Raw genomic sequence first — 13,857 nt, forward strand, 5'->3', positions numbered from 1 at the left:
ACGAAGATTTCACTTAGATAATAGATAATAAATTATCCTATATATGTAATGTTGGATTTGTTTTGTTTCCACTGAATGATGGCGCGAATCTAACGTCAAAACGTAAAGAATAAATAAATACCCAATCACTTGTTAAAAATAATCACTATTATTCTTATTTGATTCTGATTGTTGTTATTTCATATTGCATATCATATTTTTATTATTTTTTATCACAAATAGCACTAAATTAAAGAATAAATATTAATAAACATTTTTTTAAATGTACACATATCACAAACGATTAGACCAACTGAACTGAACATAACCTCAACCCTAGACAATATTAAATGACAGGTTGTGTTGAATCTTGAAATGGTTTTTGATTAACAATATTTATTATTAAATGATGCAACTGCTGATAGTAAAAATGCATCAATGTACGTATAATTAAATTTTGACTTTATTTGAATTTATGAACTTGTTAAAAATATACAAATATATTTAGCTTCTCAAAGGAGTTCTTCTTACACAAACGCAATTAACGGCGGGAGGAGGTGCTGGCGAAGGCCTATCAGTTGCAGATTTAGCAAAGGATATTCTAAATCGATTACCACCTGACTATGATGTTGAAGCAGTTTCTGAAAAATATCCCGTTATGTACTCAAACTCAATGAATACAGTTCTACGTCAGGTAATTAAAATACCAATTTTTTTTATTGTATTATTAACTCATAAGCATTCTGAACTCATAAATAAACTTTAGCATATTTTAAAAATATTTGTATTATTTAGGATGAAACTTGATTTTGACTGGACATTCATGAAACTGAAAATATTCTTCAGTATGCTGCTTATCTGTTGTTTATTTAATTATTTATATTTCAGGAGTTGATAAGATTTAATCGATTGATAGTTGTGATTCGACAAACATTAATTGATGTTGGGAAAGCTGTTAAAGGACTTTTAGCTATGGTTGGTGAATTAGAGGAAGTTCATGGATCTTTGTTAACAGGACGAGTGCCAAAAACGTGGGCTTCTAAATCTTATCCCTCACTTAAACCTCTAGGTGGCTATATTAATGATTTACTGATAAGGTGACTATGTTTATAAATATGTTTATAAATAAGCAAGCAGGTTGTTAGAAAAATGTGTGTTTTAGACATATAATAGATTATCTAACTCATTGTTTCAAATATTTTAATTGAGTATTTTATTTTATTAAAAGAAACTAATCTATGATCTTTTATATATGCATTTAATAATTATTGTAAATATAAAACATTGAGAATTATCTTCTTTGTCAAGCAGTAGTAAAATAGGATTGTAGGAATATGAAGGCTGCAGTAGAAATTTGCTAGATATATATATATATATATATATATATATATATATATATATATATATATATATGTATATAAACTTCTACAACATTTATTTGTAATTTATCAGGCTAAAGTTTCTTCAGAACTGGATAGATGAAGGACCTCCTAACGTCTTTTGGTTATCAGGATTTTTCTTCACTCAATCATTTTTAACGGGCGTTTTGCAAAACTATTCGCGTGGTAATAAGTTGCCAATTGATCTGGTTGGACTTGATTTTGACGTAACAGAATATGAAACTGAATGTAAGGAAGAACCGGCAGTTGGTGTTCTAATTAATGTAAGAAGTGTTACAAACAATACTTTATTAAATAATAAGTAATATGATTAGGTTTCAATGAACCTACAAATAAATTGAATTTTTTATAACATGCAGCAAGGACAATTAAAAGAAATACATAGTGTTTATTATGACGTAAGTTACAGATAATAAAAATCAAATATTTTGCATGGATACAGTATGACTAAATTGCTACTTTTCTAAATATTTGCTAGTTATTGAAAATGCAAGCATTTATAAGTTTAACATATTCATTTTACTATATATAAATATTATATAGGGTTTGTTTATGGAGGGAGCAAGATGGGACAGAAAACGAAAAATGCTTGGAGAATCTTTGCCAAAAATATTGTTTGATGTTATTCCTATAATGTGGTGCAAGCCTGGAGTTAAAGGGAAAAAAAGTAATATCGTTGATTATATAATGATTATGGAATTTAAAATAAAATTGATCTTTTGGTAATATTTAATAATAATATATAAATTTCATTTTAATTATTAGATATTTAATTAAATCTTACATTGTTTAAAAATTAATTAAGTGAGAAATTTTGTATTATTATTATTATTATTATTATTATTATTATTATTATTATTATTATTATTATTAATACTGAATATATTTTTAGCTGCTAATGTCTACAATTGTCCTGTTTATAAAACAAGTGAAAGAAGAGGCATTCTTTCTACAACTGGTCACTCAACTAATTTTGTAATGTTTACTGATTTTCTTTCTGATCAGCCCCAATCACATTGGATAAATAGGGGTGTTGCTTGTCTTTGCCAATTGGACGACTGAATTAAAAATGTACATATATTATATTAAAATATGTTTATTTAAGATATAATAAATCATGAGCAAAATTACATAAAACTTAGTTTTCATATATATTTTTTTAACATAATTTTGTAAAATTACTTGCATTGATCTGTGATGTCTTCAATTATTGTATTGTCTGAAGATAAATTTGTGATAACATAAAGATTATCTTTATTAACAACATCGGAATTTGAGTTGTATTGATTTCCTTCCTCTGGATAACTCGGAGTTTGATACACATAGCTAGCAGGATCAGGAGAATAAGTTTGATATGAACTTTCATTACAATTATTTTGTATTTTGACAGTTTTAGTTGTTGTAGTGTGTGTCGTACACTTTTTACTTAAGTTAGTCTTTATTTGCTTCTTCTCTGATTCCATTATTATTGTACATGGTGGATTACCTACGTCGCCTGCAGTGCCTGTATATTTATTTATGGCATTGCAAGTGCTTGCTGAATATGAATTATTTTGATAACAATTGTATAAACTTGGAAGTACAATTTGCTGAACTGGTGCCAATGTTAAACAGTAAGTTCCATTACTTTGTTGTGAAGGATAAGAATACACTGATTGATTTCCGACAGGAATTTGTGGAGAGTAGTAATTATTTATTTGAGAACTGCGTGGACTTATAGCATTCAGTCTATTTATTTGAGAACTGCGTGGATTTAGAGCATTTAGTCTATTTATTTGAGAACAGCGTGGATTTAAAGCATTTAGTCGAGCCTTATGCAATCTTTTCGAAATACGCGAATCAATGTTTTTAAAAGAGCATAGACAATCTTTTATTTTCAAACGTTCTGAACATTTTGTGCAATATATTTCTTCAGCTGTATTTACACCTATACTTCTTTTACTCACGTTATTTTCTTCCTTTGCAATACTATCTGGTAGATCTAAGTAATTACTTTGCTCCATCTTATATAAACCATTTAAATACTTAAAATTTTGAATTTTTATCAAACGTGACGCAGATGGTAAAGCGTTTCGTATTTTGTTTTTGAATTTTGAAACTCGCGCGCCGGATACGGAGCGAGCTCGAATCATATGTCACGTGGTAATTTGCTTTATGTAACTTGTTTACGAGGCAGAACAACAAATAGAAAATAATGGCGGAATATTGACTGAACGTGCACTAATGTAATGAGTGACATGTGTTTTTTTTCAATATATTGACGAGTGATAATAATTGTGTTATATTATATAATATGGATTCGTTTTTCATTGCAATTGAAGATAATATATTAACATTAAACTTATTGCTATACTTAATAAAAAAAATTTAATAGCTTGTTATTGTATTAGTAGACCAACCCTACTAATTTTCATAGTCTAAAATAAATGTTGATAAATTTACGGTATTATTTATAAATAAACAAATTATCATATAATATTAAGTTTTTATCCTTTCTTGTCGAGAAGTGAAAACAAGTGTTGTGTAAGCCCTAGTCAGAAGTGTGTAGTGTATGTCCAAATTTCCAAATGTCCCAATATCCAAGAATTCACGAAAGCGATGCCTTGGCCTTGCTGGCATTGAAATCGGCCCCAGCAAGTCCGTCCAAGCTCCAATGGAGCCCCGAAAATAAGGGCACGGTAATCGCGAGGCTAGAAGGACGCGAGTTCGAGTATTTAGTACGACAAAAACACATAGTTATCGGTCGCAATTCGAGTAGAGGCGAAGTTGATGTTAATATGGGACATTCTAGTTTTATTTCGAGGAGACATATAGAAGTATTCTTCGAGCACCCCACGTTTTTAATGACATGCAATGGAAAGAACGGTGTGTTTGTGGATGGTGTTTTTCAGCGAAAAGGAGCCCCTGCATTACAGTTACCGAGGACGTGAGTATGATAGTTGCATTGTGTTGATTTTTGTTTTAAAAAAATTACGCGAATAATAATTCATAACCTCAAAATATTTTGATGTGACGTCATTGCTTGTATTGATCTCGAAGCCGCGTTGGGTCACGTGATCCTTGACGCAGTTTTAGGTTAGAATAATCAAAACAACAACATTAGAATGTTAAAATCATGTTTGCATGTGCGTATTGTCGATTACATTCTATGTGTTTCCCATATGTTTAACTAAACACATTACAAACGTTAAGTCAATAGCCTTAGTCTATTATTGCTCGTGTATCGTTTTGTTTTGAACAAGATATTAGGAAATGAAAACTATGCGAATGGGCATTGTCGGAATCCGAGTCGAAGAGCTCAGAATAAGCTCGAGTTCTCACTTTCTCTCGTAATAATGTTCAATGTGCATGTATTTCCAATTTGAATACAACGTACAATCGGCCTCTGCTGCGTGTAATACAAATCGATATTTGGGAATGCTTTTTTAGAAGGGTATCTCGACGGACGCGAAAGTGAATACATTGTAACATGCTTTAATGAAACTTATGCTGCCTATTCAGTACAACATTTCAATGAAAAAAAACTTGCACAACCATTAATAAGAAAAATTTTATTCACATCGAAAATTTTGTTATCTACATAAAAATGGACAATGTTAAAATTGCCAAGTACCACTTCTTGAAAAGTTCAAATATATTGTACAAATTACATTGGAAGGAACTTTTTCTTGAAATTACTTATCTAAATATTACTGCTACTGCTGCTCTTAAAACGATTTACAATAAACGATTTCAAATTGTAATTCTGATATTGATTACTATCAATATATGACATTTATCTCAATTATTTTTCTATTAATTTCATTTTCAGAACTACTGTAGTTTATATAAAATATCCCAAATGTCTTCGAAAGACTAAGTAAACTGTTCAGACACTGTTATGTAGATGAATCTCTGCAATCGATTTTAATAATGAAATAATAAATTTTATATCATTTTACTCTGTTATATGTATATATTATTGAGGTTTTTTCTTCGACGTTGAAACAAATACCGAAAACCTTAGCAGCCAATATGTCTAGTATAAAATAAGAAATATACTATACACGTTATATTGCAATTTTATATGGTTTAATAATTGTCCTTTGTAATTCCATCAAATAAACTAGTCATTCCATCAAAAATTTGACTTTTGTGCTGTGCAGTTTTATTTACTTTGCTATATAGTTAAATTTCTGAAGGAGGTATTAGAAAATGATTCGATGTAAATATTGCTTACATTTGTACCCCAGCTGTCGCACTATGCCGCTTGTAGCAAACGGTCTGCCTAGCAACAGCGTTTCGGTGCGAAGAATATCTAAATGGCAAAGCGGTGTGGTGGTACCGTTTACCAGTGTAGGACACGTGCGATTTATCAAACTGGGCTCTGTGTTTACACACGGCGAAACGATTGTGTGCGTGTGTAAACAAATTGCGTTGGTTTTTAGTTACCTATCATAATTACTTAGTCTTATGCTATCTTCATGTTTTGGCTAAGAGATATATTCATTAAATGGAAACAGTAATTGATAAATTTTTTTTTTTTTTTTAATTTTATTTAATTTTTATTTGAACACCAATCAGAACTAATGTGTTCTATGAGCTGTTGTAAGATCTTACAAACTACGTTTGTTTTATTACAGATGGGAACCCAAACAGTTGTCACATCTCTGTATGATAAATTTTTATTACAATCTCTCTAATAGGGCAAGTATGGTGCAACAATGCCGGGTGAGGGCTATTTTCACTTGGAAACATATTGCTATCTATATTTCCAAGTGAAAAGCGTTGTCAATGTTGCCTGACAACAGGCTGCTCAAAGTGGGTATCGAACCCGGGACCTCTGAAACAAGTCCCGTCGCTCTTAACCGCTTACCTACGGGCGAGCCCAAATTGATAAATTAAAGATTTTTTAAAGTTTTTTATTAAAATGTTACATCTCATGTTTGGTATTGGTTCTTTATTTTATTTTTTCTCATTTTACTTAAAAAATATAGCACAAATTTAAATATAAGCACATGAGATTTGATGTTTTTTAGTTTCAAAGACCAAGATTTTTGAAGGCTATATAGTTTAGTTTTTGAAACCATGTGTTATGCGAATTATCGCAATTTTAATAACTAGTTTTTTAGTACATTGAGAATACCGCCTTCCCACGTTTCGGTAGTATAGTGTATTTCATACTACTAAAAATAGTAGCTTTGGCTCATGCGCGTTCTTACAAGGACACGAAAGATATAAATAATATATGTGTATTATTGTTTGTATATTATTCTATATATGTTAGTTACTTTTTCTGAAAATATTTTCCTCATTGCGGCGTCCACAGTGGCGCACTAAAAAATCTTTAGGAAGTAGCTAAATTTATTTCTTTATATACACATGTATATATAGTAACTATTTATGTATTTATAATGCAATTTATGTAGTACAAGTGATTCTCGAAATTATCTTGATTTATGATAAGATTTTGGCAGATGCATAGACGTGCATACTTACATAACAGGATCTATTTAGATCCTTCAACCACTAATGATCTAACTAAAACCGTCTCTCAAAGTCTTGCTTGAATGTTATTGTTAATTCGGTGCAACAAATCAGAAAACATCAATAATGTTCAATGAGATCATCTCTTATAAGCAATAACATTCTGAAGTATTGAATCAGCATATCTTAATGAAATTGGAACTCTTCAACTACATTTCATATGTTCACCAATATCTAAATATAACTTGATTAATAAATATATTTATCACAACAATTTTTTTGAAATACTTCACATACTTACTTCATATGCTTTTTTTAATATACTTAATCCTATTTTAAAAAAAATAATTTTCAGTACTAGTTCTAGCAATTTGCTTTAAGGCACGATGCCATGCATCACTACTTTCATCCTTAACCAGTAAACTAAATAGAAAAAAAACAATGCTTCCCTAAAATTTGGTACCTTTTCTTCTGGAATACGTTTCGCAAAAACGTTCTATTGATTTGTGCAATGTGCTCGGCTAGGCGGGTGTTATACTCAGTCTTCATTCATTATTGATCTCAATGTTTAATACATTTTTTTTAATAAAATTATACTTAATGAATCTATATCTGGATTAGTAAATTGTCTGACAAAGAAAATTATATGTAACAAACAAATTTATGTAATAAATTTTAACGATTGTATTGTTCCTTATAATACGAACAACAAACGGACATTGTTATTTTTCATTCGTTTTAAACAATTGTTGAATTGTTTATGGCTGTTGACAATAAATTATATTAATAAATGAATGATTAATTTAATGAAATGCAAAATGATTTCAAAATTATTTTTTAATGAGTGGGTTTTATATGTTTCTATTCTTACGTCATGCACAAAAAGTATTGTGTGTTTGTGATTTTTCTAATTTTTTAATTTTGCTATTTAGTTAATGCAAATATATAAGATCCTTATTGGATTCAAAGGTAAATTGCGGCAGGAAATCTAAGATCAATGAAAAAATATAAAAGAAATACTTAAAAGCCTATTTATTATCTGATGCCACTATTAATTATTTCTGGAATTTAATTGTTTGAAGGCTTGAAAAAAGTAGTAAGAAAAAGTAAAGCTCTATTCTAATGGAAAATTACAATTACTAATCAATCGCACAATGCGTTATGTTTATATAATCGAAGAATAGTTCTACCTGTTTATTCAACATTTATATGAACCGATAAAAGTTATTGGTTGCTCTATTCATTACAATAACAGGATTTCCTATCAACCTGTTCTGCCATAAAACTATTTATAGTATCTGTTGGTCATTCATATAATGTAAACAACAATGTTTCTACGCACAGTGTTTCTCAAAACACTGTATAGAAAGATACAAACAAAAAAAAGAATCAGAATTTTTTAATTTCAGAATATATCACATATTTCTATTATGTATATATATATATATATGTGAAATTTGTGCATGTACATTTTATTTAATAATTTTTATTTTATTTTATATGAATTCGAATGCATTCGAATTTCTATGTTTTTATATGAATGAATTCCATCGATACCGAAGTTATTACAGAAATATTTCTAGAATTTTTCTCATAAAATCCTTGGATATCAAAAATCACATTTAAATATTGTTACAAAATATTTGTCACGAAGCAATGCTAAAAATATCGAGCGTTGAACATAGCTATTCTTACTTATAATGAGGGGTTGTAAATTTGAATATTGGAATTTATTTTTAGAATTTTTTTTTTACAATTAATTAAGGTTATCGTGAATAGTACAGCAAAGAAAAATGGGTTTCCAAATTAAAAAGGTTTAAAGAAAGTTCAATGGCAGCGACGTAGTTTTTTTTTTAATAATAACACTAACTTTTGAATTTAAGGATTTACAGATATTAGAATTTGGGTTCAGTTAGTGATTCATGTTATTTTATTTGTCATGTCAAATAACTACTGGGGCTCGCCCGTAGGTAAGCGGTTAAGAGCGACGGGACTTGTTTCAGAGGTTCCGGGTTCGATACCCACTTCGAGACGCCTGTTGTCAGGCAGCAGTGACAACAATTTTCACTTGGAAATATAGATAGCAATATGTTGCCAAGTGACAATAGCCTTCACCCGGCATTGTTGCATCATACTTGCCCTATTACAGAGATTGTAATAAAAATTTATCATACAGAGATGTGACAACTGTTTGGGTTGCCATCTGTAATAAAACCAACGTAGTTTGTAAGATCTTGATCACAACAGCTCATAGAACCCATAAGTTCTGATCGCTGTTCAAATAAAAATTATATAAAAAAAAACTACTGAAGCACGTAGTGTTCATCTTAAATATTTTTTTGTATTTTGATCATTTACATTGCGTGATTGAGAGTATTTAAACTGCCTTTATATTTGTTATATTGGCTTTTATTCGTCCATAAGGAAAAACAACAAGACATTAGTTAATTTCAGTAATTTCATGGGAGGAGAGAAAGATTCTACATGTTACACAATACGCACGTGTCGTTCCCGGTTTGCATACCTAATATTATAATAAAACCACTTTTAACATCTTAAGATTAGTCTTTCGATTTTGACATATTTATGTTTAGTATATAACTTTTTTGTTGGCTTAAATTTATAAGTGCTATGCTTTATTTTATTTATACTCCAATTTTTTTTAAGTTCAACAATTTTGTCACAATGACTAGAACGGAAAAAATCACCCCGACCGCCAATCCTGTTTTGGCCAATGTTTTTGTATGTTTCAGAATTTCAATATTCAGCAGCGATTGGCAGTTGGAAATTAGTATAAAGTTTTTCAAACGGTTTAAAATGCTTGTCAAATATTTAGGTTTTTGTACTGTTTAACGAAACAATACTTCCACAAATGGAGTGGAGTACCCAAATTATAACAGTTTGAGGAAATAGCGTTTTGACAGTAAATAGTACCATTTTGTATGAGAAGCGCGACGTAACATAGCATTACTATAACATTGATTACTTACATTATTTTACGGCAGAATTGGCCCCCAAAATTTATTCTGAAAATATATTACTATTACGTTAACAACATCCTACATAATATTCTTTTCCATTTTTTTTTCTAAAGATGCAATCACAAACTGTAATTATGAAGAATAATATGCAAAGTTAAAACCGAAATAGTTTACCCAGTGGTATCCCCCTTCTTTGAAAAAGTATTCGTGAACTAAATGACTTTTTAGAAATATAACTAATAATTTAAATACATAACAATAGTGATATGCTAATAAAGTATTAATAATAAACGTGAACAGAATAAAAAAAAAGTTAAAAATTTGAAAAAGTCGTATATGCGCGGTAGATGCAAACGAAAGGTAGTTTTCTTTAATGTAATCAGTATGTCAAAAATAAAATGTTGCTTATAAAAATTAAAAATTTTAATTGACTCATTTATTTGTTTAGGTGTACGTTCCGATTTCCAAGCACGAACATACGGCTGATATTCCACTCGCTGGTTGACGAGGGGGGCGAACCGCCGCCACTGACCAGCCCCTCTCCAAGTCCAGGAAGACCGCTACCGCCACTTCGCATCAGCATACCGGAAAACGACACCGGAAGAAGTCCTTTCCCATCGCCCACTGGTGAGTGTTCGAGTTTAAAAGATCTCTAATTGAGTTAACAATGTCTATCAACTAGAATCGTTCATGAAAACACATGAAACTAACAGGAAATTGCAACTTAGCAGATGTATTTTGCAGGAATTTAGACTTAACTATTGAAATATTTCAACAGAAATTTAATTGAAATTTTTATTGAACAACTAGCAAACCCGACGAACTCCGTTTTGCCACCAGATGGTTTCGTGAGAAAGATGAAGAAATTTTTTTTTTGTTTTATATTTGAAAAGGAAAAATGTGATTTTATTATACAACAGTAATGAATTTATTTCGATTACAAAAATGAAGTGTTTTTCAGTTGAACTTCTCTAAGTTAAGCAAATTATCCGTTTCATTGAAGTGCTCTTTGGTAAACCACATTTTTTTGTTTTTTGGTCTGACGTTAACACAAACAAAGCGGATGGTTTTCCAATTCGTGAACAGGCAACGTATAACTGCCCATTTAAAAAACAACGATTTTCTGAATAATCTATTTGGAATTTATCCCGCAAACACTAAGCGATTGGCCTTGCGACTTGTTATTGCGAATGCAAGGCAAACTGGAAATTGCAATCGTTTGAAGTCAAACGGAAGACCAGTCGGAATCATTGGTATGTCACCAAATCGCCAGCAATTTTTGATTGAGTGGTGAAATTCAGTGCGTGTACTTCATTATTCTTTGCGGAAAGAATTGCTCGTTGACTTGACCAAGCATAATTCTGATAATTCTCACTAATGTCATTATTCGAATTTTTAATTACGGTGCGTGAATTAAGGCAATTTGCATTAAGGCACGATGCCATGCACCACTAATTTTCTTAGCTATAAACCTTGCGGAGCCCGAGACCTTTCCAACGAATGCACAATTGTCGAAATCGGTTCGTGCGTTCTGGAGTTATTTCGTCAGGAAGAAAAACCCGACTTATTTTTATATATATAGAAGATTACATTTTTATTATTATAATTCATGAATAAAGACAGTCCAAGCTATAATCGTTTAAAAATAACAACAATTTACTGATAATAAGGAAGAAATAGTCAATTTTTATTTTATGTAGTAGGGACTTTCGCTGGAGAGTCTTCTTTCTAATAAATAACAATGATAATAGAAATATAATTAAATCTACCATGGCGGTGAATTCTCTGAATTATCGTTCGCAAATCTTTATAAAACTTGCATCCGGTCAAGAACTACTGCTATATATAATTATCAATGTTTCGAAATTTTCTAAAACAAACGCACATTGTGTTATTTTTATTATGAATCTCGCTAAGCTCTGCTTTAAGTGTTTTCAGTCATATTATATTTGCTGATAACGAATTGGAAGAAATAATTTGTTGTTATTTAATGAATAACTGACCTTGCTATCGTTCAACAAGCATGATTATTGAGACATCTATTTATAATTACAGATAATAACTTAATACTTATTTTTGCTGGCATCTTCTGATAACAATTTTGTATTTTCATTTGAGTTATCTGTATGTATTTATTCACTTATTTATATTATTAATTGAAGTGTTTTCGATTTTTTTCCAGCGTTGAAACATATTTGATATGCAGTAATTCGTCCAAATACAAAATGAAATAATATTGAAAATTTTTCTTTAAATGATTTCAACACTTAATGTGTCATAATTTAGCATTTTAATTTTATCACTTTTTATATAAAATTTTAATTGCCATTAACATGAAAACATACGAACAACATTACAAAATAAAAATTAAAACATTCCAAATTTTTTGATAAATAATGATGCTTAATTAATTCATCATTACCTATTAATCTTCTATATATATAAAAATAAGTCGGGTTTTCCTTCCTGACGAAATAACTCCAGAACGCACGAACCGATTTCGACAATTGTGCATTCGTTGGAAAGGTCTCGGGCTCCGCAAGGTTTATAGCTAAGAAATTAGTGGTGCATGGCATCGTGCCTTAATGCAAATTGCCTTATTCCCGCACCGTAATTAAAAATTCGAATAATGACATTAGTGAGAATTATCAGAATTATGCTTGGTCAAGTCAACGAGCAATTCTTTCCGCAAAGAATAATGATGTACACGCACTGAATTTCACCACTCAATCAAAAATTGCTGGCGATTTGGTGACATACCAATGATTCCGACTGGTCTTCCGTTTGACTTCAAACGATTGCAATTTCCAGTTTGCCTTGCATTCGCAATAACAAGTCGCAAGGCCAATCGCTTAGTGTTTGCGGGATAAATTCCAAATAGATTATTCAGAAAATCGTTGTTTTTTAAATGGGCAGTTATACGTTGCCTGTTCACGAATTGGAAAACCATCCGCTTTGTTTGTGTTAACGTCAGACCAAAAAACAAAAAATGTGGTTTACCAAAGAGCACTTCAATGAAACGGATAATTTGCGGATTCACTTTCATTTACTTAGAGAAGTTCAACTAAAAAAACACTTTATTTTTGTAATCGAAATAAATCATTACTGTTGTATAATAAAATCAAATTTTTCCTTTTCAAATATAAAACAAACAAAAAATTTCTTCATCTTTCTCACGAAACCATCTGGTGGCGAAACGGAGTTCGTCGGGTTTGCTAGTATATTTATAAACGTTTATTCACAATAATTTATTAATGAGTTCATTATATTGTTTAATGTCATTTACTTATTGTATAACTTTTATCAACCGCTATAGCAGTAACTAAAAACAGTATTTATTTAACATGTATTAAAAAATTTAAAAAAAAACATGAGCTTTGTAGGGTATCTGAAAAGATTTGTCCTGGCAGATGCTTTATAGGAGATTTAGATTGCATATATTAATATGCAATTGTAATCAACAATAATTAACTCTTTCCACTCGCAAATTGCGAAATGAATATGTATTTTGCCGCCGGGTACGTCCGAGTGAAAAGGTTATAGAAATTGTTATCTTAAAGTAGAGTAAATCTAATTATAATAATGATAAAATAAAGAAATGACAATGAATTGAAGTTACGAGCGATGGCGAAATCGGTTCGGACGTGGGCTAGTCCCAGATTCGCTCGTTCGATCCCAGCCACGGCCAAGTCCGACATCAAGCTGCTTTGATGTCAAATTTCCACTTGAGGTTATAGATCTCAAATATAACCTCACTTGAAAATCGTTTTTCGTAGTTATAGCTGCACATATGATCATGAAATATCATCAAATACCTCAAGTATAGTTAATTAGTCACAACTACTGGGATTGGACAATTGCTGAGTTGTATCCATTCATTCAAAAAAGCCACAAAATCGTCAAAACAATCACCGAATGTTCTAGTATGACAGAAACATGATTACTTACATACTGTAAATAGAAAAAATACAATTAAATGTAACATTAGTTTCTACATATGAAAACAACAAATATATATATGGAATTAAATT

The 13,857-nt window shown here is 30.4% G+C and overlaps 2 protein-coding genes across 2 annotated transcripts in view; both read left to right on the forward strand.

Annotated features, from left to right (window-relative positions):
• The first annotated feature begins 287 nt into the window (after window positions 1-287).
• On the forward strand, window positions 288-2,496 carry LOC113376479 (dynein heavy chain 3, axonemal-like). The gene is made up of 6 exons (XM_026616408.1): window positions 288-419; window positions 488-673; window positions 868-1,076; window positions 1,432-1,642; window positions 1,923-2,046; window positions 2,272-2,496. Exons 2-6 carry the CDS (start codon window positions 638-640, stop codon window positions 2,439-2,441), a joined length of 750 nt encoding a protein of 249 aa, XP_026472193.1. The 5' UTR covers window positions 288-419; window positions 488-637; the 3' UTR covers window positions 2,442-2,496.
• A 1,164-nt stretch (window positions 2,497-3,660) lies between these two features.
• LOC113376575 (forkhead box protein K1) overlaps window positions 3,661-13,857 on the forward strand; it is a 24,534-nt gene continuing 14,337 nt past the window's right edge. Inside the window, exons 1-2 of the mRNA XM_026616541.1 lie at window positions 3,661-4,305; window positions 10,275-10,453. Of these exons, the coding sequence (XP_026472326.1) occupies window positions 3,947-4,305; window positions 10,275-10,453 (538 nt within the window). The 5' untranslated portion in view covers window positions 3,661-3,946. The remainder of the gene's footprint in view (window positions 4,306-10,274; window positions 10,454-13,857) is intronic.

Source organism: Ctenocephalides felis, unplaced genomic scaffold (assembly GCF_003426905.1).
Source record: "Ctenocephalides felis isolate EL2017-DRISC unplaced genomic scaffold, ASM342690v1 CF-g0.4_SCAFFOLD_01886, whole genome shotgun sequence".
Lineage (NCBI taxonomy): Eukaryota > Metazoa > Arthropoda > Insecta > Siphonaptera > Pulicidae > Ctenocephalides > Ctenocephalides felis.

Coding starts and splice junctions, on each gene's coding strand:
- LOC113376479 (XM_026616408.1), top strand. CDS start 638: ATGTACTCAAACTCAATGAATACAGTTCTACGTCAG. Junction 1,077..1,431: donor ATTAATGATTTACTGATAAG/GTGACTATGTTT, acceptor GTAATTTATCAG/GCTAAAGTTTCTTCAGAACT. Junction 1,643..1,922: donor CAGTTGGTGTTCTAATTAAT/GTAAGAAGTGTT, acceptor AATATTATATAG/GGTTTGTTTATGGAGGGAGC.